Below are 25,868 nucleotides of genomic sequence, written 5' to 3' on the forward strand. Positions count from 1 at the left end.
GGGTAGGTTCCCACAGGAGCCGGAATCCTGTGCAGTCAGGGTTCTACTAGGGAAGCCCAGGCATGTAGAGATCTAAGTGCATGGGCTTTTCACCTGCAGACATTCACACCGAATGTGTAAACACTGGGGATGGGAAGATGTCATGCATCCTCTGCAACAGGGACAATAGCGCATCTCCACTGTCCCTTGACTGGGTAGAGCACCCTTCACATGCAAACTGCATGAAATGGGCTCTCAGGCACAGTGGCTGTGCCATTCCATTTCTACAAAGCAGGTATGGGGAACCTTCGGCCTTTTGGGTGCTGCTGAACTACAACTTCCATTAGCCCCAGCAAGCATAGCCATGGATGGTGGGAGTTGTAGTTCAGCGGCACCTGGAGGGCCAGTTTTCCTACACTTGCTCTAAGGAGAGAGAATTGAGGTTTTTTCCCAGAGAACTGCTGAAGCTTGGTTCAGAACCCTGCAGACAAGTTGACAAATGCCTAACAGTGGGGAGTGTGCCAGGAGGGGGACATGGGACATTTAAAACCTGGGTAGCATAAGACCTATATGTCTTTTAAACTAATACTGACTCTCCTTTTGGTGCACAGATTTTAAGCTCTAAGGAAGAGTGGTACAAGGCTGAGCTGAATAGTTATGAAGGATATGTCCCAAAGAATTTCATAGATTTTCACAGTCCCAGGTAAGTATGTCAACTCTTCTAGCTGTTTAACTTGAATGTTTCCTTGTACACTGCGGTCCTGGTGAAAGTCAGGGGTAAGGGTGTTCCTAGAATTAACATTTTGAAATCTCCTGCTAGAAACGCAATTAAAGTGATGCTTATTTTGATCTTCAGCCCTGTGCATCTGCTCCATTGTAAAAAGAGGATTTATTGTGTGCATGAGGCAGAGAGGGACACCTCAGTCATTTGTTAAGTGCAGGATCCTACTTTAGCAGTCCTTAAGTAAATTATGGTTTGCACCAAAGCTGCTAATTAAACCAGGTTCACAGTGCCCAGGCATAAACTTCTCAGCCTCTTGTGCTCATATGCTGTGGTATACCATATGCAAGTTTATTAAAGACAACAGCGACAATCAAACTACTTTGCATCCTTTTTATGTAAAAAGTACTGTGTTGTAGCAGAGAGTAAACCTGGTGGCTTGACTTCAGTAGACTACATGCGTGGCAGTGCAGACTTCTAAATAATTATTGGCATATTATTAACCTGGAGCAGGTGTGCTAGGTACAATGTTTGTAGGATCTGGGGGATTGCCGTTGGCTTGTATGTGTTGCACCACTGGCCCCTGCTGGATGGAACCAAAAGGACCTTTTTGTATAGAGCCGTTTCATCTGCTGGCAGCTGAAGGGTGAGAACTCAAAAAACAAAATGCAGGCCTATATTTCATTTCATTTTTAAACAAGATTCATCCATTTTTCTCTTGCAATTACCTGTGCCTTGGGTTGTATGTTAGGGTGATATAAGCTCAGTTTTATGAGCCTTCTGAACTGTGAGTCTCTACACATGGATCTAAGGATGATATACAGGGACATACTACATATAGTCATGACATTTAACAATAGGAATGGCATACTTCCATTTTCTGAGCTTTAAAACACTGTGAATGTTGAAACCCTTGAATTAATGGCCTCCCCCTTCCCCCCCCCTCTTTTGGATGGCCCTGTGTATAGCATATGCCAGCCCCACAACATGCAGGGGCCCACCTGCTCATTCTGGTGAGTGGGGCCCTGGACTTCTGCCCCCATGTCCTGCCCTGGTATCATCGCCACTTGAAAGAGGCTTTCTTGATTTTTGTGAAAGCAGCACATGCTGGAGTTTGGGGTTTCCAAAAGAGGGGTGCATTTACTTATTTTTACTCAGTTTTTCCTTTAGCAAATAGCTGGGTTGTTCTATTTCAGAATGGGTCATGTGGCATTTTCTGCCATTGTACCCTCCTTTCTTTACCTGGCTCACTGTAAAAAAAAAAAAAATCTCTCTCTCTCTCTCTCTTCACCACCTACATTCATCTCCATGAATGCAATCTGTTGCACTTTTCAGCTGGTTCCATGAAGAAGTATCCCGCCACAAGGCAGAGAATATGCTCAAGGGGAACAAAGTGGGCTCCTTCATCGTCCGAGCTACTCAGAACCGTCCAGGCGACTTCTCCATCTCTGTCAGGTACTTGTGCTTTGTAGCCTTCTTACCTACCTTTTAGGAAAGACTGATGTTTGGGACTGAGAAGGTCTCCCTCCAGCTGACATCTTTAAACAGGCCTGCTTTCAGTTTCTCTATATGAAGAAGATCTGTTTAATTACTAATCTGTTATCCTGCTATCTGCTTCCAACGAGGCCTGACAGAATAGCTTACAATATAAAAACATCAGCCAATAAAAACATATAAACAGTGCAATCCTATACTTTAGTATGTATTACATATTCAGAGAGCCAACCGGGGACCCAGGCGACTGGTCTGGACGGAGACCTCCAGTCCTGTGACTGAAATGTCTTGGTCCAAAGGTGAATCGGGGTCACTGGCAGTATGGTCTTCTGTTGGGGGGTCCTGCTTCTCCTCTTCCTCCTCTTCTTCCAAGGTAGCCCTGTTTCCAGACCTGAGGACTGAACCCTGACATGCAGCTGCCCACTGTAGCTCTAGTGTTCGAGCAGAGCTCAACCTATACCAGACCCACACCTTATTTCCCCTCCTATTATTGTAGCTGTTCTTACTTTTATGTTCACACAATGTCATCAATATCAAAACAGCAGCCTGTATTCCCCACCCCCATTAATACAGATTTGTGCTTTGAAGGGGAAATCCAGTAAATTAAAAGTCCTGCTGCTAATGTTTGCAGAAATTAACTATTTGCAATATTATGACTTGATGGGGAAGTATCCTATATTTCTGAGAGAACTTAGTTGGAGAAGGAGGCTCTCATGCTGGCTGCAGGTCATCTGTAGTTTGCTAAGGATGGTGGGAATTGCAGCTCAGCCGGGGGAAATTTATCCTTATTTTTACTGTTATTTAGTAAACTTGTATACCACCCTTCACCTGAAGATCATAGGGCAGTTCGCAGCATAAAAACACAAAACGAGAGCACAGAATACATAATAAAACAAAAAACAAAGAACCCCCAATGCAAGGCCATCTTGCCCTGAGAGGGAGAGAAGCTACAACAGCCTAGAGAGCTCTCCACCATCTAGCTCTCAGTAGTTTACCTGAGGTGGCCTCTCCCTCTCACAGGCATCACCGCAAAGCTGCCCAAGGAACCATCTTGCCCTGGGAGAGAGAGAGATTTTGTTTTTTTTCTAAAAAGCCCCCCACCCCACCGCAGCTCCCCAAGAAACCTTGCCTTGGCTGTTTATATAGCTTTGAGTGATGCTTACTGTTTTACCTGTTCTACATAAACTGCTTTGCAAGATTCGCCTACAAAGCAATATATAAATAAATGATAAATCAAAAAAGATCAGCAGCCTTCTTGCCCAGTATGGACCTTATAGTCCTGTCTTGCATGCTGAAATGGGTTTTTTTCCCCCTCTCAGCCTCCCTCCCTCCCCACTCCACCACAGCCATCCTTTTGTAATTGAAAACAGAGCACAGCATCTCTCAAAAGTGGCTGTGTGATGCTTCCTCTTTCCCAGGTAGACCATTATTCCATCTTTTCAAATGTTTATGAGTTGCCTCTTTGCCAAAGCACACAACATGACTTCCAACAATAAAACCAAAGCGAAATGAAACATAAAACAATAACAGGTAAATAGCAACCATCTCTACAGTAGCAGCACGAAGCCCTCTTTGAAATAACAGCCAATCAATCAAGCTAACGACATACAGGCTGAAATAAACGTAATGTTATTTCAGCCTGTACAACATACAAATATATAATAAGCTGAGACATGGAGCAGAACCACCCCATTAAATCAGAGGTGGGAACCTTGAGTCCCTCCGGACATTGTTGGGGTATGTACACATTACCATTTATTTTGGCTCCACTGTGCTCCCACTGCCAGTGTTTGAAGCTGAGGCATGTGACACTAGCCCCAAGCCACCTGTAGATTTTGAGAAATACTGTTCACTGTATCAAATGATCACCCTGAACAAGAAGACTCCCATAGCCGTTGCCTTTGGACAAATTATTTTAGTTATTGATTTACTACATTTATTCATTTGTTCAAGGAGCTTGAGGCATCATACTCCTCCATATGATCTTCACAGCAGCCTGTATGAAGTAGAGCCTGGATAGCTCAGTTTGTTAGAGCATGGTGCTGATAACGCCAAAGGTTGCAGGTTTGATCCCTGGATGGGACAGCTGCATATTCCTGCATTGCAGGGGGTTGGACTAGATGGTCCTCAGGATCCCATCTATGATATTTCTGTGATTAGGTTGAGAGATAGTGACTGACCCAAGGTCATCCACAAAGCTTCATGGCTTAGAGGAGTTTTAAACCCTGGCCTCTGAGATCCTAGTCTAGCACTCTTAACCATACAGGCTCAGACACTGTCAGGCAGCAACTTAAAACAGGAAGAAACTGATGTGGGTGGGAACCTGACTTTGCCTGCTGAGTTGCTGAAGGCAGGTAAACAAGCACAAGACAAAACTGGCAGCAATTCAAATGATAGGGAGCAGTTCAGTTGCTCCACTCGCTCTTAGGCTACTCCTTCAGCTGCTTTAGCAACAGGCATTGAGAGAAGCTTAAAACAGGGAGGAGCCCAGAGTGGTGTCCCACTAACAGCAAAGTTGTTGTTGTTGTTGTTTAGTCGTTTAGTCGTGTCCGACTCTTCGTGACCCCATGGACCAGAGCACGCCAGGCACTCCTGTCTTCCACTGCCTCCCACAGTTTGGTCAAACTCATGTTGGTAGCTTCAAGAACACTGTCTAACCATCTCATCCTCTGTCGCCCCCTTCTCCTTGTGCCCTCCATCTTTCCCAACATCAGGGTCTTTTACAGGGAGTCTTCTCTTCTCATGAGGTGGCCAAAGTATTGGAGCCTCAGCTTCAGGATCTGTCCTTCCAATGAGCACTCAGGGCTGATTTCCTTAAGAATGGATAGGTTTGATCTTCTTGCAGTCCATGGGACTCTCAAGAGTCTCCTCCAGCACCATAATTCAAAAGCATTAATTCTTCAGCGATCAGCCTTCTTTATGGTCCAGCTCTCGCTTCCATACATCACTACTGGGAAAACCATAGCTTTAACTATACGGACCTTTGTCGGCAAGGTGATGTCTCTTCTTTTGAAGATGCTGTCTAGGTTTGTTATTGCTTTTCTCCCAAGAAGCAGGTGTCTTCTAATTTCGTGACTGCTGTCACCGTCTGCTGTGATCATGGAACCCAAGAAAGTAAAATCTCTCACTGCCTCAATTTCTTCCCCTTCTATTTGCATTGAGAGAAGGCATTGAGAGAAGCTTAAAACACGGAGGAGGCCAGAATGGCGTCCCACTAACAGCAAAGTATGGGTAGCCAATGGATGGTCCTGCCCCAGGCACTTTCAAGCTGGGTTTGGCCTAACCTGCATGTGCTCTGCCACTGATCTATGGTTCCTCCAAGTGACCCAGCTTATTCTCAAATATGACCTAACCAATGTAAGAGCAAGGACTTTCCTTCCTGTATTTGGCAATGCAGAAACCATGAAGATAGTTTCCTTCTGCCCTACCTTTTATAACAGGGGCAGGGAAGCTCCTCCCGCCTCAAGGCCACAATACATGCTATTCATGGGAGCACTGATGCTTGTGTTAGTGGGCTTCATATTGGCCATTGGTTTAAATAGACTTGTATTACATTGGTTTAGCTTTATTAGAACAACAGATGCCTAGGAAGTTACTGCCCTGTCATGTCTCCTCTGGTGATGGATGTTAATTCAAAATTGCCTTGATGATTTGTGTGATTAAATATTTAGTAAGAGGGCCTGACTGACCATTTTCATTAATACAGCACCATTGCTCTTCATAAAGGCCTTTCAAAGGCCTCTAAATGCTAAGGATTTTAAGCATAGCTTTAGTGCTCTTATATCCCATGCTGGTTTCTGCCAGCGCTGGAAGCATTTTCACAACTGCTCCAAAAACAGCTTTTCATCCAAAATGTTTCCTTTCTGAATGTCATTAACGTAGGATACAAAGCAAAACAAAACCATTTACAAATTAAATGAGTGGGAATCCCGGACTGTTGTCAAATGTTTTGTTTTCTCCCTTTGGTACCCAGGCATGAAGAGAACGTGCAGCACTTTAAAGTGATGAGGGACCCAAAGGGCAACTACTTTTTGTGGAGCGAAAAGTTCCCGTCACTAAATAAACTTGTGGAATTCTACAAGACTTCTTCCATCTCCAGACACGCACAGATCTTCCTGCGGGATGAGACCCAGAAAGAACAGCAGGTAAATCTCAAGCAGCTCTGTTTTTACAGAACCAGGGTGAATGAGTAGTACATATGAATCAATTGATGTTTATGAAGACATTTATAAGTGAACCAGGAAGTGGCCTTTCCAGACCAAGCAATGTAGTAAAATTCATGAAATTTGACAATGTGCATGCCTGGGAATTGCCCCCCCCCCCCCCGGAAGGCTTGCCTAAAAATAAAGGTCTTCAATGGAATAGAAGGTGGGGACTGTGGTGGAACTATGGGAAGAGCATTCATGCTGGTTCATTGAAAGGATACGCTTTTTGTTGAAGCTGAAAATCTCATTTCACTGTCATCTTCTGTTTTGATTTATTTTACTCCTTACAGCAGCAATCAACACAAAATGCAAAGGAGGCATTGAGGTCGGAGACAAGAGGCATGGTTTAAGCATAGTGATTAAAAAAACAACCCAGAATGAATGGAGCACTGAAAAGAGGAGAGAAATGTCACATCCACACCGCACATTGAATCACTCTTATACCACCTTAATAATCAAGGAGAATCCTAGAAACCTCAGTTTGCTAAGTGTGCTTAAAATGTATGGTGTGTGGGTGTGACCAGAGCACAAAAGGTAACCCTGGGATGTAGGAAGATCCCACGTTGCTGGCAGCTTGTTTCAGTCTGTGCCAGAAGAACAAAGAAACAACAGACCGCAGGTTGTAAACCATTACTCACAGCGCAGTACTGAGAAGGAGGAGGTACGGTAACTACAGTAACCAGAGAGCCCTGCTTAACCAGGATGTGGACTCTGATATTAAATTACCAGGATGTGAATGCTGAGGCAAAGCAGAAAATAGATTGTGCCCACAATAGCAAGGAAGTTTTGTAACCCACATTGTGCAGGGAGGACGAGCACTTCCTTATCTGCTTCAAAGAGAAGCAATGACACACCTGGCAGAGAGGATCATGTCGCTGACCTCTTTCCAGCCAGTTATATCCATTTTTTAAAAACACTTTCTTAGAAAGTAAAGAAGTACATTTGTGTGAAAAGACGGGTAAATAGCATCAAGTATTTGCATCAGGGATTATTCAATTAGAAAAGAAGCATGAAAGCATCTGACTGTCTTAAGTCAAGGATCTTCTTTGGCGATCACTCGTCAGATTGTCTTCCATAAACACGGTTTTAACAATGAGTCCATAAGTCAATTCTGAATCCACACATCCTTCCACAGTGGGGACATTGGTTTCCAGGCGGGAGTTGATCACGGTGTGGATTTGCAAAGCGTGCCTTCCTTTTAGCATGTTTCTCCCTTGCATCCTGAGTTCGAGTGTCAGGACTCACCCCAAACCACACCCGGCACCTGCCCTGCTTTGCAGTCTCCTCAAGTGTCTTTGCTTGCCTAGAATCGTTGAACTTTGAGAATGCTTCTTATTTGCCAGGAGGACAGCAAGGGGTGTGTGAGTGGAAAAAATCCTGGTGTACAATCCTAGCTCTACCTCTCTTTTAAATAAGAACCAGTGAAGGCGGTGAAAGTCCTGTATGAGTGTCTGGAGGCAGTTGGAGGATGGATGGCGGCGAACAGAGTGAGGTTGAATCCTGACAAGGCAGAAGTCCTGTTTTTGCGGGATAGGGGGCAGGCAGATGTGGAGGACTCCATGTTCCTGAATGGGGTAACTGTGCCCCTGAAGGACCAGGTGCACAGCCTGGGAGTCATTTTGGACTCACAGCTGTCCATGGAGGCGCAGGTCAATTCTTTGTCCAGGACAACTGTCTACCAGCTCCATCTGGTACGCAGGCTGAGACCCTACCTGCCAGCAGACTGTCTTGCCAGAGTGGTGCATGCTCTGGTTATCTCCTGCTTGGACTACTGCAACATGCTCTACATGGGGCTACCTTTGAAGGTGACCAGGAAACTACAATTAATTCAGAATGCGGTTGCTAGACTGGTGACTGGGTATATGGCCGCCGAGACCATATAACACCAATTCTGAAAGACCTACATTGGCTCCCAGGACGTTTCCGAGCACAATTCAAAGTGTTGGTGCTGACCTTTAAAGCCCTAAACAGCCTCAGCTCAGTATACCTGAAGGAGCGTCTCCACCCCCATCATTCGGCACAGACACTGAGGTCCAGCTCTGAGGGCCTTCTGGTGGTTCCCTCACTTCGAGAAGTGAGGTTACAGGGAACCAGGCAGAAGGCCTTCTCGGTAGTGGTGCCTGCCCTGTGGAATGCCCTCCCACCAGATGTCAAGGAAATAAACAATTATCTGACATTTAGAAGACATCTGAAGGCAACCCTGTTTAAAGAAGTTTTTAATGTTTGATGTTTTATTGTGTTTTTAATATTCTGTTGGGAGCTGCACAGAATGGCTGGGGGAACCCAGCCAAATGGACAGCTTATAAATAAATAGTGTATAAAACAAACATCCATTGCTCTTCTCAGCACTGGCATGTGGCCCTCAGATTAGCCAGAAAGGAATGTGGCCCTTGCTTACCCAGCTCTACATACTGTATAGCCAGTAAGAGACAGTGTTGGGGCTGAAGGATTTTTTCATACCAAGAATATTCTAAAAAGGAAAGGATATGAAAAAAATCTTGACTGAGGGAGGGAAAATTGTAGGAAGACAGTGATTTGGGAGAGAATGTCATATGGACAACACAGGAAGCTTACTATCCACATTAGAACAGAGGATCTCTGTGCCTCAATTCCTTTTAGTACCTGGCAACCCCTCTCTGTATTTGCCTTAAACCATTTTTGCTTCCTTCATTTTGTATTGCAAATAAAAAGCCTATGTGAATCTGAACTGCCAATTTGCATTACAAAAGCATCTTTATCCGCTATCTCTTCTGCTGCATTGGCAAGGATCCCTGGCTAGCATAAGCAGAACAAGAGAGGCTCAAAGGTGATTTAAACCTCAAGTGTGAAAACACCAGGAAGCAAAGCTGACAGCTGACACAACCAACATATACATAAATTAAAGGACTTTCTTTCTGACTCCACTGTTGTATATGCTTGTTAGGATTGCAGGATCTGTAGAAATATTGGCAGATCCAGTTGCAAAGACAAATTAAGCCTAAAAAGCTTAATTTTGAAACACAGTTCAAATCACTAATGATTAAGATTAGACATTTCTGAAGCTGTCTCTTTGTGATTAAACCCTATGAAAAATGCCGGAGTTTTCCAAAGAGTTAAATATGCCACAACTTGCAAAAAAAAAGTTGAGCGCAAAAACTATTATTAAAAAATTAAATCTAACAATTGACCATGGCTTTGTGGTGAATCTGTGCCATGTCTTTAAAGAAATGAGTCTCCTTCGCACATGTTTATTACATAAACTGCCTATCATGTAAAATATTAAGTTTATACACACACACACACACACACACACACACGTTCATTGTATGTGTGTAGATTACTGGGGTTCTCCATCCAAGTTGCTGATCAGGTCTGCACCTCCTTAGCTTTAGTAAAGCAGTACTGTATTACCTATTGTTTCTAGTATCAAGGGGGCAGTAAAGGGTCTGAACATGTCAGATTTCTCAGCACAAGGTCTCAGATAAGCTGCAGCTACGAATGTTTTTGGACACTATCTCATGCTTTAGACATGACAATAAATGAGGTGAGGGACAAAAACAACAACAGCAGATTGAATAAATTCCATTGAGTTCTGCCCAGTGGTGTCAATAGTAACTGTCAGAATAGCGATGAATATCCATGCCTTAAGAAAATGGAATGTGTGGAAGCTAAGGTGCCAATCATGCACAAAGGGGGTGGGAGGTGGGAATGGTTCTGAGTTATCCCTTTGTGATATGAAGCCCTTATCTGGAAGCACTCTGGGAAAGAATACCTAGAAGGAAGAACAAAACATAACAGGATAAACCTCTTTCTTTCCAGGAAGCCGCTGTATGGAACCTGGCTAAAAGGACACAGGAAGTGCTTCACCTGAATGGAGGACATGGGAAAGAAGCAGGAGCATCAGGGCATAACAAAGATGTGGATCAATCAGCATCTTGGCAGCATAAGCAGGTAACAGAAAGAGCTGGACCTGAGTTGCTCTGTCCTGCTTGCAGACTTCCCATAGACATCTGGCTAGGCACTCCAAGGCTGCATATGCACCGTAACTTTAAAGAACATTCAAAACATATCCCTACTTCACAAACTAACCTGGGAACTGCAGTTTACCCACCACAGAACTACAACTCCCAGCACCGTTTAACAAATGACAGCTCCCATTATTCTTTTTTTGGAGGGGAAATGCACTTCTTAAGTCCTTTAAAGCTATAGTGTTTACATAGCCTGAAAACAAGATGCTAGACTAAGCTAGACCTTTGGTCTGACCCAACAGGTTCTTCTTTTTTTATTGCATGTCTTCCTGAATGATCTTGAGATTACACTCGGTCATGCTGAGCTGTGGTGGGAATTGATACACCTAGCCTCAAAATAAATTTCTTGCCAATCTTTTAGGCATAACTGTGCAGCTCAGAACATACAAAATATATTAAATAGTGTGTTTCCCCCCTGGCTCTTCTCCAGGTTGTCCATGTGGCAGCAGCAATCAGAAGGATGCATGTAAAAGAAATATCTGAGAATCCTATCTGATCGGGGGGGAGGGGGGGAGTCACATACTGGAGAAAGAGCTGGCGGCTCCCACCTAAAGCTGGAAATACTGCAACTTAGAATGTTCCACCAAGGAAAGGGTGTTCTTATAATAGAGTAAACATGCCCTAAACTACGCTATGTGTACACAATTCAAGATTGGCCTCTATTAAAGGATGGAGGCTATATCTCATCAAAAACAACCATGCTAACTATGTATGAGTCATATGTCTGACATCAAGCAGAAACGTGAACTACACGCACACCTGGTTTAAAGTCAAACTGATTTTGACTCACTCTTAACATCTCTAGTGAGGAACAATTGACATACATATCTGCACTGAGTCGCATTGACCTTTTGTGCTGGCTGAAAGGCAGGTAAGACACCTTCAGGGGCAGTTTGAAATGTTACATTTACTGAGAGGAAATTGGAAAATACTTCCAGTGCTACAAACAATAATCTTAGCAGTTCTAAAGGGCAGTAGTTATTTTATGGACAATAGAGCCTGCCTGCCTTCAGTACATCTTTCATCAGCCTGGCGCCCCCCAGTCTGGGCTTCAACTCCCATCAGCCACAGCCCAGCATAGTTGTGCTGGCTGGGGCTGATGGGAGTTACAGTCAAAAACATCTGGAAGGTGCTGGGTTGGTAAAAGCTGTTTCAGTGGATAGGTGTAAACAACAAACCTTCCTGACAAAAGCTTTACTCCAAATTGGGCAATATATTTGACACAGTGATGGAATGTGCCACACCTCTGATTGCTTCCCACACAGTGCAATAGTACAGGCATCTAATAAGTGGCATTTGATAAAGCTGATGTAAGACACTGCTCAGTGCTGGCCCAGGACATTTTTCTGCCTAAAGCAAAAGCAAACTGCAGTGACCCCTGCAGTGTAGACAAGCATTTTGCACAGAGATGGAAGTGTTTGCAGCCTCAAAGAAAAATGGGAACGGGATTTCCGGGTTGTCCAGTTTAAAACATAAATAAATAACCAGGCACAAAAACTCAATGCCATTCACTACATAAATGTTCCATTGTGTGACAGAAATTGTAATAAATGCTGTGTACACATCACTGGTTACTCTGGCTCCAGTGCCCAGTCCCACTGCTGGTGTTAGAAGCTGAGTACACATGACATTGGCCACAATTCATACGTACACTACAGTTTCTTGAGAAATTCTCCTGCTTCCATCCAATTTGAAAACATAAGACACATTCACTTTGAAATTAAGCTGAGGTGTGTACATTTGATACAGCCATGGCACATGTGCAGATGAAAGCTTCACAAAAGGAGTACATGGCGGAGGCAGGGAGTTGCAGATGCAGGGGAACCAAACAGGTAATGCACATTGGCTGAGGACTTCCTTTTCCTCTCTCTGATGTGTGCAGAAAAGTGCTAATAAGACTTGAAAAACAGCAGGAGGAAACAATCTCACTGTGTTTTAAGCCACCAGTGTGTACATAGCCGAAGTCTTTCCTGTACAGCAGGTAACTATGAAAGTATCAGATCCCCTGGAAGCAAGAAGAATTACCGACAATGGAAGAATGGCAGACAAAATTAATGGACCATGCAGACTTAGATAAGATGACAGGAAGAGTTCGAAACCGGAGGGAACAGGAATTCCTGAAGGATTGGACTAAGTTTGAGAAATATTTGAAAGACAATTGTAAACAACAAATCACGCTAATAGGCCTACAAGAAGTTTTGTAAGGTTAAATTTAGGAAATATTATGGAAATAATTTTGGGTGGTAGTAATTAACTGTTGTGACAAAAAATAATAGTGAAGTTGGAAATACAGTAAGAAATTAGAAAATTTGAAAATCCTGAGAAGCGGTTGAGGGAAGTCAAAAATATGTATAAGAGATGAATAAGAATGGATGTATAAAAGAATGGATGTAAAATTTAATAAAAATTATTTAAGAAAAAGAAAGTATCAGATCCCCAATAGAACAGATTCATCATTATCTTATTCTCTTCGCATTCTAGGACCGACGTGGCAGGAGTCTGGACATTCAAGATACATCTCAGAGCCAAAGACACCATGGAGAAGGGAGTGGACCATCTATGTTCCGGAGACACACCGATCCAGCACAGCAACCACAGGTATGGCAGGTACCTGTCTTTCTTGAGAGGCAGAATCTAGGTCTAGGTGAATGTGAGGCACATTCCTATTCAAAGAGCAACACTACATGTATTATTTTGCATATGCCACTTCAAAATAAAAGTTATGCTAAACTTTTATCCAAGTTTAGGAACTTGGTTCTCTTGTTAGATCCATTGTGGGAAAGGAGTAGTAACATCACTTTATTTTTTAGATAAAGCTGTGACATTTTAAATAGTTTACAATATACAAAGCTCCTTACATATATATTTTTTGTAAAAAGACAGCCTGAGTCCATGGTCAACCAAGAAAAAAGGGGGAAACCATAAAGAATACAAAGGTATTGGGGAACTGATGGCTATCTAGGACAAGCATCTTATTTTCCCCAAAACAAAATATTTCATTTGTTGGGTATGTCTATGCAACAGACGTGCAGCCTTGAAGGAGGAAGTGCACTCTGTTCAACAAACGAGACTCAACCACTCCTGTACTTATTGTGCAAATATAGCTAGTTAGAAAGGCCATCCGTGATTTGGTGGGGGCATGTTATCTTACAGCTGACACTTTCCTTTGTCTTCCTCTGTTATTAGCGAACACGATGGGTCCGTGCCTTGTATGACTTTGAGGCAGTGGAGCATGATGAGCTAGGTTTCTACGCTGGAGACGTCATTGAAGTCCTGGACAACTCTGATGCATTCTGGTGGAAAGGCTCTTTACATGGAAAATTGGGTCTCTTTCCTGCCAACTATGTAGGGCCAATGTCCTGGTAAATCTACATGGTTTGTGACTGCGCCATCTTATCAATAGCTTTCATGGGCAATCATAGCACCAGCTATTCATCACTCAATATTAAATTAAATTTAATAAATTTAATTTTTTGCTCTTAATGGTAGCAAAAGCCTTAGGTTGTCTAAAAGAGTTCACTTAACTTCCTATGCACTGTGTCTCATTTCACAGATCTAAGTTAACATGCATCTTGCTTTCAGTGGCTATTTCTTAGGCAATTCTTCAGAGGAAGTTTTGGTTTCACCTTAAGTACCCTCTGCGCCATCCCAGCTTCATAGCTGTTTGACTGCTACAGGTGAACTATGAAACTTCATGTCAATTGGGTGCAGTTCCGTCTTCTAAGAATGCATACAGATGTACATAATTTGAGCTTTTTATGTCACCATCTTGAGTTCAGAGACCAGTCAGTCCTGTGTTTCAATGTACAACTCTGATTGTATCCTCCTTCGAACAGCTTTTCAATTATTTTATAATTTATTGTTTGCTTTTAATTTTTAAAAAGTGGATGAAGGTATGTTTAACTTTATAAGTGTACATACAGCTCTTGAATTTTATTTAATTTTTAAACTTCAGACTGCTCACCTGAAACACAGGGAGAGGCCAGGCAAAAGACTGAATCGGTGTTCAGTTCACAGATCAGTACACCTGTCATTTGCATTTCAAACTCGGGGAAAAGTACTCCCAGTGGGGGGAAATGCAGTGCAACTCCTGTTTTTGTTTTGTTCTGGGTATGTATTTACATACCCTGATTCCCTTTTATTGTAAGATTATAGAATCCCCAAGTAAGAAATTTTTGCATTGTTGTTCTCTAGTTTGGTTGCCCTTTCAAGACTGTTGCAAAGGTGTATGTGCATGCTTACTTTGTTCAGCAATTCATCATCTGAGAACATTGCAATTCTGTTGTCTTGGACTGGACTTGTGATCTGCTGTTGCTGTTTTGTGTTTAATTTGGATTGGGCTTGGGCTTCCCTAGTACTTGCTAGAGAACAAAAAAAAGCTCTTCTTCACAGAGCTCTTCTGCAGTAGTCAGCAGCAGGAGCCCCATTTCTGTAGAGCAATTTGCATTGCTGCCATTTGGTTTAGGGCCATTTGATGTGCCATCACTGTTGTGTGTATCTAGTCTCAATAACCATGTGGATCCACATAAAGACACAGGGCCAATCAATACAGCAAACATGTATTGCTTTCCTACCAGTTGGTGGTGGCTTGATCCATTAGGGCTTCTCTTGGTTCATTTGTCATGCTAAGCCAAACCATGGTTTAATGCAAGCATAAGGGCTATGGGACATGATATTGTGGTTGCTTTGCTCTTCCCCAGTCGTTCTACTGCTATGCTGAGCTAAACCACAGCTTGGTTTTGCATGTTGTCCAAACCCATGTTTGTAGTTTAGTTCTCTCCAGACTAATCATGAGTTCTGACAAAGGTTTTTCTTTTCTGGGAGGACTCATGCCCATGGCTGTTTGTCTTAGCATGATATACAAGCAAGGCCGTTGTCTTTACCTGTTGCCTGATAGGTAGGGTTGCCGTATTTTGAGGAGCAAAAAAGAGGACGCTATGACAGCCATTCAAAGCAAATGAATGCAACTTATCTTGAATTTTACCCCTGAAAAAGAGGGTGTGTCCTGGAAAAACAGGACACATGGCAACCCTACTTAGGTGACAATAATCCAACTACATCCCAGCATCCATAGCCCTGACTTTTTTGTGTGAAGACAAACTATGTACTTGCTGTCAAAAAAGATTTTAGTGCTATATTATTTCTATCTGTTGGAGTGCCCCAGAAGGGGCTACTCCGTAATCCTGAGAATGTATGAAGTTATACTCATTAAAAATATATATTGAGTTTCTATTACTTTGAATCAAGATGGTTATTTAGCAGTATTGAAACAAAGCGGCAAATATACAACCAAAGGGCAACTGGGGTTGTCATAAGTACAAAAAAAAGAAGTTTAAAAATCCTAAAACATGAAGTGCAGTAATTGTGCATCTTAGCTGAAATTTAGCTAATTGTGTTCACCCAATCATATCATTCAGCAATTCAGGAAGTAATAATCAAGTGTTAAGCTATTATTTCATTTGAAATTAAAAAAATCAGCTAGCAAAACCATGCTAGTTCCTAATGAAATTGGCATACCCATTGTCAGTCTAAGCAAACAGAAGTAAAATCAGGTGATTCCCGCCCCACTCCCAGCACTCACAACTAAAGCTTATATGCATACTGCTGTGATCAGATTTGTAATGTTGCATACCCTTCAGCAGCAAACATGAAAGAAATGTTTGGTTTAGAGAACTTTCCTCCAACAGCAATGACATATGTGAGTAATATAAAGTAGATATCTTCAAACTCATCATCCACGGGACCCAAGACCCAATTTAAACCTAAACATTCATTTTGAGACATATTTCTCCATCTTTTACTATATACAGTGGTACCTCAGGTTAAGAACTTAATTCGTTCTGCAGGTCCATTCTTAACCTGAAACTGTTCTTCACCTGAAGCACCACTTTAGCCAATGGGACCACCCACCGCTGCTGTGCCGCCAGAGCACGATTTCTGTTCTTATCCTGAAGCAAAGTTCTTAACCTGAAGCATTATTACTGGGTTAGCGGAGTCTGTAACCTGAAGCAACTGTAACCTGAAGCTTCTGTAAGCTGAGGTACTAGCACTGTATTTACATGGTTGCAACCCACCTTGGCTCAAGCCAGACTCAATAGTGAGTTACAACCCACCAGTTGAAGACCAGTGACACACAACATATAAGAGCTGAGGGAGTACATGGGAATGAAAGGGAATTTTCCTCACAGGAACGAGATGACAAAAGCTAGTAAGAAAGTGCTAATTCTTTTAATAGTAAGTGAAGGTTTGGTTAAAGCACAGGTTGTTAAGTATTGCTCTCAGCTGGGTTGTTCTTGAGACTACCTTTTTGCCCTTGGAATGACAGAAATCCATACTTTCATTTACAGGGTCCCTGTGGTTAATAAAAAGGAATTAAATGAAAGCTTTAATGTTAAAGGAGACTCCAACGCTATTGTGTGCTGCCAGTAGAGTAATACTTCTCTCACAGTCGGGCACAGGGGGGAAATGGAGTCCTTCTGCAGCTTGCTTGCGCTGCTACAGAGCCACAATGCAGGAATGCCAACTTAAATATAAAATATTGGGGGAGGGGTAGGCAGTGCTTTTTTTCTTTAAAAATGTTTAGAGGTACTCTCATTTTGACTCAAGAAAATCACCATTCTATAATTCAAATAGGGGGAAATAAATACAGTAAATGGACAAAAGTACAAAGATTCACAAAATGTTTAGGGGTATGCGTACCCCCCAGAAAAAAGCACTGGAGGTAGGTATGTCCTGTCCTGTATAAACAATTACAAGACACAGTGCACACATACACCAGTTGAATAGTAATTACCATCAACTTTGGGGGAGGGGCAGCAGGCCCCCTCAAATACTTTATGGGGGCGGTGAGGGGACCTCAGCCCTAGGAGTTGTCTCCCATGCCACAAATGTGGGCCCTGTGTGCACTATATATTTAAAGCAGTATCATGCCACTTTAAATAGGTATGGCTTCTCCCAAAGAATCCTGGTGCTGAGGGTTATTAGAAGGCCCCCATAACCCCTTATGGAGCTACAGTTCCCTGGGGAGAGGGATTGGTTGTAAAGAACTCTGAGAATGGAAACTCTGTGAGGGGAAATAGGGGTCCCCTAACAACTCTGAGCACCCTTAACAAACTAGAGTTCCCAAGATTCTTTGGGGGAAGAAGCCATGACTGTTTAGAATGGGGTAGTGCTGCTTTAAATGTGTAGTACAGATGGGGCCTAGGGTATGCCAGTTGTCTCTTCATTCTGGGAGCTTTTTCAATGTGAAGGACGTCATTACCTCAGGGGGGCAGAGATTATGGTGGGCAGGGTTGGAGCTAAACATGGATGGTTTCACATCTTTCTCATACAGCCCCACTCTTTCTTGTTCTGCTACCCCACCCCCCTCACACACACACCGGCTCACTTGGGGATGAGGCTAAGGAGGAACATCTGGGCTAGTGAGAGGATCTTGTGTGCCACGTGGGAATCCCTCCATGGGCCTCATCTGTCCTATAGGCCAGCAGTTCTCCCCACACCTCTGTGAAAGAACCTCTGGGTCCTTCCCGTTCCCCCTCAGTGCCGCCGCTGCTTGCTTACTTGCTCTGAGTAACTAAACCATGAGATAAATTTACAGGAGCAGTAACTATAACATAACTTGTCCTATCTGTCTGGAAGTTGGTGCCCCAGAGGAAGAATTAAGTGAAATGGCAATGGCAACAGTGTTGGTGAGGATATCTCACTCAGAGCAGGTGGTGACCATCTTAACCAAGGCCCCTCCCCCATCCAACTTGGAACCAGCACACAATAGCATGCTTGATTATTTATTACAAATACACATTTGTTGTGCCAGAAACAGTGCGTTTGCTCTGTATTGCCTGAATCCTTCCACCTGTTGTGAGGCCTATAATTCATTTTGCACAGATGTTGTGTGTTTCACCTGTGGCCCTCCAGATTTTTGCAAAAGGAAACAGGCAGGGTATCACCATGTTATACATTATTTGTCAGAGTGGCAGAGCACTGCCAGCTACTTTCGCTTTCAGAGGAGTCTTTAATGTGACATTTTTGTGAAGTGGGTTAATTTGCATGAAACATGAAAGATGCCATTTACAGAAATAGAACTGACAACCGGAAAGGGCTGTATATGTAGCTGTCAGCTACTAGTCTGTGGGAAATAGACAACTGAAGCAATAACTCGTGATTGCAAAGGAAATGTTCAAAGCACATTGTATGTATTAGTGAGAAATCAAAGCCACAAACCTGACAAAGAATGTACTAGAAAAGACGCACAAAGTATTTCAGAAGACAAGTCATGACAACTCTCTGCCTAGTAAACCTTCTATGGTGCCCATCTAAAAGAAAGGTGGAATTTTGCCAGTATGAGACAAAAGAAGTGAAAGGAATAGGCGCTCTGATCCAGATATACCAGTGTTTTTTAAACACTGAGCAGACTCTTCTGAATTTGTTCTACCTGTTGCTTCCTTCCAACCCAAGACCAACGGATGATTTTGAGAAGATTCTCATGAGCCACTGTACACAGAAAGACCTGCCGTGCCATATGCAAGGATTTGTGGATTGGGGTACTACAAATCCAGTGTTTAAGGCCTAGTTGTTGGAGGAAGGTTGACACCATCTGTCTGAGGATCTTACCCTTCCCTTAAACTCCCCCCCAACCTTCACGTGCCCTGCATGCATGCCACAAAGTAGGAGGGTGCTGCTCCACAGTTTGACAATTGCTATGCTCTGTGTGCATACATGTGTGAAGCCATTGTTCTGACAAATCTGTGTGAAATATTGCGCTTACTGTTGCAGTAAAGATAATAAACTGAATGTCAGCGATGATGATTGGATGCTGACAAGCTGGAATTAGTTTGGACTAATCCCATGATCATGCAGTTAGCAGAATTTAGAAGGAACCATCAGGAAATGAAGGTGTATGGTGGTGTGGGAGCAGGGCCGTCTTAACCATTGAGCCTACTGGGGCAAGGCGCCAGGGTGCAATAGCCTGGAGGGCGCCTTCGCCCTCCAGCCCCGCCGGCAGCACCCGCTGGCAGCACCCTCCGGCTGCCCGGCGGAGCGCGAGTTGGCCGGCCATGCCGCGCTCCCCGGATGCCCGGCGGAGCGCGGGAGCGCAAGTTGGCCGGCTACGCCCTCTGGCTGCCTGGGGGAGCGCAAGCTGGCCGGCCGCACTGCGCCCTCCAGCTGCCCGGCGGAGCGCAGGAGCGCTAGTCCGCCAGCTGTGCCAGGGCGCCTCATATACTTAAGACAGCCCTGTGTGGGAGAGATGTTATCAGAGCCATAGCTAGGTGATCTTGCGCCCATGGCAGATTGCACCCCCTAGCCATGGACAAATTAGCTCTTCTTTCCACCTCTCCTCCACCCCCACCCCCCATTCAATTCACCATTAAAAACCATTTCTAATGAGGCAATGATTGATAATTTATATTTATGGACACATTTTTAGCTGATTTGCAGGGGGGCATTTCCTGCACCCCTGGCGGGGTCCCACATCACCACCCCCTAGCTACAGCCCTGGGTGTTATGGGGATAATGTTTGGGGGGCATTAGCACTAGGTGGGTTGGGGTTCTGCTAGAATGTCAACTGAACCTGTGGCCTTTCTTTCATATTGTAGGGAGGCGTCTTTCGCACAGTTGTTTACAAAGACATTTATCCATGTATCACATATCTCATGTAACAATTATAGCATTTAACTAAGCAGTAGCAAAAGTAGCACAAAATTAGAATATCATTAATTATTTTTAGCAGGAAATGTCATCAATTATTTTTAGTAAGAAAAGGAGGTGGAAGGAACCTTGCATGAAGAGGAGGCGGCACAAAAAGTGGGGAAAGACAAAGGAAGAGTTAAGTGAGAACAATTTAACACAATTAGCTTCTGTGGTGTTGGTTTAAAATGAGGTGGCACTAATGGCACTAAAAAACACACACCCTTGATTCCAGTGTCATGTTTGTCCTATGGGGTGAGGTCTTGTCCTGGTCTGACCAGAAGAGGTCTAGTCCTACCTGCAAGAGTGCCTCTCTCCCAACTGTCCAAGCACTGCATTCAGCAGCAGAGGCCCTTCTGGTGGCGCTGCAAGCTTCACTCACACCATACTTCAAAAGCACATGACATCTCCCAAAGAATCCTGTGAACTGTAGTTTGTTAAAGGTGCTGGGAATTGCAGCTCTATAATTATTTGGCGATGGGGTGACCTCCCATTGCTCGGTCCCTGCTCCTGCCAACCTAGCAGTTCGAAAGCACGTCAAAGTGCAAGTAGATAAATAGGTACCACTCCGGCGGGAAGGTAAGCAACATTTCCGTGCGCTGCTCTGGTTCCCCAGAAGTGGCTTAGTCATGCTGGCCACATGACCTGGAAGCTGTACGCCGGCTCCCTCGGCCAGTAAAGCCAGTAAAGCGAGATGAGCGCCACAACCCCAGAGTCGTCCGCGACTGGACCTAATGGTCAGGCGTCCCTTTACCTTTACCCTTAACGTGTTCATATTATTTTTCTGTTAACTTGACCTTTACATAGCCCATTATGTAAGGTAACACACTCTCTGCATGGAGGAGGAAGATCCCTGCCTTCCCCTTCCCCTGGCCTACACATTCTCTCCACCAGTGAACAGGGGAGCGGGATTGGTCGGTGCTATGGGCCTCCCCTCCACCTGCAAAATGCCCCACCTAGAAATGTGGCTGCCCCACATAACAAAGAAAGCTTATTACAGGGCTGGACCCCTGGATCAACCCAGTTAAAGCTTGCACCCTATTTAAAACAGAAAATCAATGGAAGTCCTTTCATTACATAAAATATGATTGCACTTGGAATCTAAAATGTATAGCTTCTGCATCTCCATACCCTCCAAATTCAGTCTGCCCAAAAGGTTGCTTGTTTGGGGGTGGGAGAGGGAATTAACAAATGCTCATTAAGATTTTCTGATTGTGCTCCAAACTAGTTCAACCAGAAAGACTTGTTGTTGATACCCTTTTGGGTTGGGTGCAGCAGCTATCTCTCCTGCTGATCAGTCGGTTAAACCTTCCAATGCTTACACATCAAAGTCTTGAACATAGCATGAGCAGAATTATAGCCTGAGCCTATCATCTGGAATCTGCATAGTTTTCATTATTCTAAAAGCATTGTTACAACAATGTTCTAATGCTGACTATGAACGTTTCACTATCACTTCTGATATGAGGCCACAAAAAACAAGTTGTCAGCAATGGCTGCTTTCTGTTTAGATAAACCATTGAATTCACAAGATAGAAGGCTTCATTGGCTCTTATGGGACAAGAAGTAAACACTTTGTACTTGAACTAGAAAAAAAGAGGCGGAGGGAATTAATTTGATGAAACCAAGTAACTGCTGGTCTAGGAAGTAGGCACTTGAGCATTGTGCAAAAGCATTTTGTAGCATAAACTGATTTTATTTATGTTCTTGCATTTCTATTGTTGATTATATAGTATTAATTTAATTGTGAGTGCAAATAGGGAAGTGGGTGTGTTCAAAGAATTATTCAGTTGTGCCTTGTACATTCCACATCTGTTTAAAAAAAGTGGGATTATGATACTAAATTACCTTCCTTGCAGGGATGTTACGCGGGCAAATTAATGATTTGCAGATGAAGAAGATTCTGTATAATACTGTGTAAATATTGTGGTGGGAAAGTTGTCTTGATTTCACTCTCTCAACATTTGAAATGTAGCCACTTGTCCAAAAGGGCTAGTGACTCTTGAGAGAGACAAAGACCGAGGGCGAGGGAATATCTGCTTGTTGGAAGAGTAAGTTCTCCAACAGGTGCTGAGAAGATAATAGAGATTGCACCCATCTGATATGCAGTGAGAGGGTGTTCCAAAGGACATGTAGACAAAGGACAAAAGATGCCACACTACTGCAGGTGATGAGCCATAATCTCAATATGGGTCAAACACTTCAGATGTGTCAACTGACAAGAACCTGTTATGGTTATGCCATCAACCACATGCACCAAACCACATGCAGACCAATCCCGAACACCTAAAATGAGCACTCGTGTGTTTTAAAACCATTTGGAGTGCAGTGGTCACACAGGGGTGCATTGTGACTGCCTCATTTCACAAACATTGCTAAGAAGGGTACGTGCACATTTTGCTTAATAACTTTTTTCTAGGTGGGCTAGAGGATTTGTTTATTTTTATTTTTTAAAGAAAGTTTAGTGTATGGGGCCTGTGGCAACCTATACTGTATGTTCTGTTGCTGATGCTTTTGTTGATACAGTGGTACCTCGGGTTACAGATGCTTCAGGTTACAGACTCCGCTAACCCAGAAATAGTACCTCGGGTTAAGAACTTTGCTTCAGGATGAGAACAGAAATTGTGCAGTGGCAGTGCGGTGGCAGCGGGAGGCCCCATTAGCTAAAGTGGTACCTCAGGTTAAGAACTGTTTCAGGTTAAGAACAGACCTCGAGAACGAATTAAGTTCTTAACCCGAGGTACCACTGTAATTTGCTTTGGGATGTTTCATGGGAAGTGATTCAGAAAATAAATACCCAGTTGTTCCACATGTACACCTAAGCAGCACCATTTGCATTGTTAGTTTAGGTCATGGTACGCCACAGTAAGAAGTGGTATTTCCTGGGGGAAGGATTAACAACAGGAAAGTCGCCTAGAGTTTGGATGGCATGCCAAGTCTAAGCTTTTGGTTTGGTTACAGCTCATGGTTAGTAAGGAGAGAGCATAACCACAAATGCATATTGTTTTCCAGACAGGGTAGTCATTGATTGTTCTTTTGTGTTTTCCCCTCTTTCTCTACACACACACACACAAATATATGTACCTATTTGTTTGTGGGAAATTAATTAAAATTATTTTTTTAAAGTTATTGTTCAGACTTGGGGTTGCCATATTTCAAAAAGTAAAAATCAGGACACCCCAAAATTGTTGAGCTTTTTTTACGAAAAATGATATGATCCAGGACAAACTGCTGCCTTCTGAAAATCCCCCCCAGACACCAGTTCCGCCTTTGAAATACCGACAATGTATGACAGCCCTAGACAACATGCTAATCAAAATACTGGGTTAGTCCAGTGCAGTGTAGCACAAAACATCAGGGAAGATCAAAGTGGATCTTTTCCAGAAGCCTTTGTATTTCCACCATTTGGCTCAGTATCTTGTGTAAACTAGGTCAACAAATCGGAATATAGAGTCCTCAAATACATGGTTTATTATATGAATATGTAAACAAAACACATTTGAAGCTAGACTGACAATGAATGAGTCAAAATCATAGAGGAAGCCTATGCCTTGGCAGACCAGGCAGGAACAAATAACAGATGGGAAGTATATGAGATCAGGTCTTTCCTAGAAAAAAATTGTCTTTTATTGAGAAAAATACAACGAAACAGCAATTAAACAGCTAACAAGGCAGCTTTTCAGATGGAGAAGGGTTGTTCCACAGGATGACCTTAGGCTGCCAATAAGTTGAAAAAGAAAAAAGGGAGACTGCAGCATAAATTGGGGAAAGAGGGCAAATGTAAGGTATGCATTTTTTTTTCAGTTAAATATCTGGCACATGGCCAGGCTGCAGAGGTTGATTGCTACTTGATGCATGGTGCAAACTTATAGGCTTCGTCCGAAATAAATAAAAAAAGTTGTTTAGTCACTAGCTTAGCTCAAGCAATGGAGCAGTGAATCAAGATGCAGGTACCAACTGCAACGCCAAAACAGGTCTGCTAGCAAAACTAACTTGTGGAGGCTGAAGAGAGACACAGGAGTGGAAGGAAACCCTATGGAGAGTATGAGGCAGGAATGGTGTTTCCATTCCAGGCACACACATGCAACAGAGAGAGTTGTTCTCAGAATGACTGACAAGCTGGTGGAGTGGCAGGTGGTATTTTTCCTTAGCTTTTAGTTGACAATGGCCTGTTTTTAGGGTGAGGCTTTTTCCTCCTACAAACTAAAAGTGAAAGGAATGTAGATGACAGTGGTGGAATTTCCCTCTGCAGGCAACGAGTGCAAATAGGTGCTGTGTGCAAGAGGAGGTTGTGTGTACCTTTTGGGTGGAGTCTGCAAATTTGAATGGGTGTAAGTGCTTTTCATGGAAGCTGCCAGACAACTTGTTTATTGAGCATTCATTGTGATTTGTTTGCAGGGAGGCTAGCTGACATTTATTTATTTCACAAAATTTATGTACCAGTTGATGGCAATGAAATCTCAAAGTTGCTTACAATGAAAACCACTAAACAATAAAATTATCAACAGAAAGTTTAAAAACAATAAAGTATTCAAAACATAATTTAAATCCACAATAAACTAAAAACCAGATTAAAACATGTTGGTGTTGTTTTCTACTGGAGGGCTTCAATAGCACATTTCAATCCTATAAATGCTCCTCCTTCCACATGCATACAATGCGGCTAGCATGTTTAAACAAAACAAGCAAAAGCCTTATGCTCTGGATCGCTGAAATAGCATCCACTAATTATGAAAGAAAGAAAAACACCACTGTGTACTACTATGTGTGACACATTCCTAGTTTAATCATCATGCTATATTTGTTCTGTGGTTTATTCCTTAATAAAAATGCTGACTCATTCAGGTACTGGTGCTATTTGTTTCAATTTGCCTGTTGCACAAATGTAATTTGCTATGTAAGCAATTCCGATTGAGGTCAAATAAAAGCCATGTGGCCTATTTAGTTCCCCAACAAATAAAGAGCTTAGGAGAAGAGGGCAAGGCATGCCACATGACTTCCTGAAGTTGAACCCTGCATGAAACCCTGGTCCAGCAGGGCCAGGCCACCCAGGGGGCAAGGTGATCCCAGTGTTTATCTTTATTCCCCCACCACCACCACCACCACCACCACCTTGTTCCTGATGTAGAATATGTACTGTGTTGGGATTGTACAGTTAAAGATATGCTGTATCCAGCTGATTAGAGGAGCAGACTTTAATCAGTGTTGCTGAGAGTTTATGTTATTTTGGTTGTGGGAAGTTAGAGCAATAGAAAACAAGAAAGGAAATATTAATTAATGTGCGTTTCCTCTGTCAGTGAGTGGTAGCTTTCCCTTACAAAATTGTAAATCAACCTCATTCTTCATTCAGTATCGTAGAAAAGTACCCATATTGAGGTTTCTGATAAATTGGGGCAAATTAATTTAAATTTAATTGATTACAGCAATTAAAATGGCCATGAATGCATTATATGGGTGAAGAATTGGATTTTCCAGGTATAAGATACTGAACTTTAATTGCTATGGAGATTGGGGAGGAGGAGGAGGAGGAGGAAATCAGATATCTCTACTATAATAATTCCATCAACAACAAGACCTACAGGGTTGAGACATAACTAGCAGCTATAATCTACAAAAGTAAAATAACTGCTTTGCCCCTAAGGGACAATGGCACCATCTGTACTATACATTTAAAGCAGTATCATACCACTTTAAAGAGTCACGGCGTCCCTCAAATAATTCTTGGAACTGTAGTTTAAGAGTTCCAAGAGTTATTAGGAAACTCCTCTTCAGCTCATG

General features: G+C 43.0%; 1 protein-coding gene across 2 annotated transcripts in view; it reads left to right on the forward strand.

Moving 5' to 3' along the window:
- GRAP2 (GRB2 related adaptor protein 2) overlaps window positions 1-13,838 on the forward strand; it is a 29,026-nt gene extending 15,188 nt beyond the window's left edge. For both annotated transcript variants that reach the window (XM_033163026.1, XM_033163025.1), the window contains 6 exons: window positions 591-682; window positions 2,036-2,155; window positions 6,168-6,339; window positions 10,198-10,329; window positions 12,888-13,004; window positions 13,593-13,838. In XM_033163026.1, the coding sequence (XP_033018917.1) occupies window positions 591-682; window positions 2,036-2,155; window positions 6,168-6,339; window positions 10,198-10,329; window positions 12,888-13,004; window positions 13,593-13,772 (813 nt within the window). In that variant the 3' untranslated portion in view covers window positions 13,773-13,838. The remainder of the gene's footprint in view (window positions 1-590; window positions 683-2,035; window positions 2,156-6,167; window positions 6,340-10,197; window positions 10,330-12,887; window positions 13,005-13,592) is intronic.
- The last annotated feature ends 12,030 nt before the right edge of the window (window positions 13,839-25,868 follow it).

Source organism: Lacerta agilis, chromosome 10 (assembly GCF_009819535.1).
Source record: "Lacerta agilis isolate rLacAgi1 chromosome 10, rLacAgi1.pri, whole genome shotgun sequence".
In the NCBI taxonomy this organism is placed as follows: Eukaryota; Metazoa; Chordata; class Lepidosauria; order Squamata; family Lacertidae; genus Lacerta; species Lacerta agilis.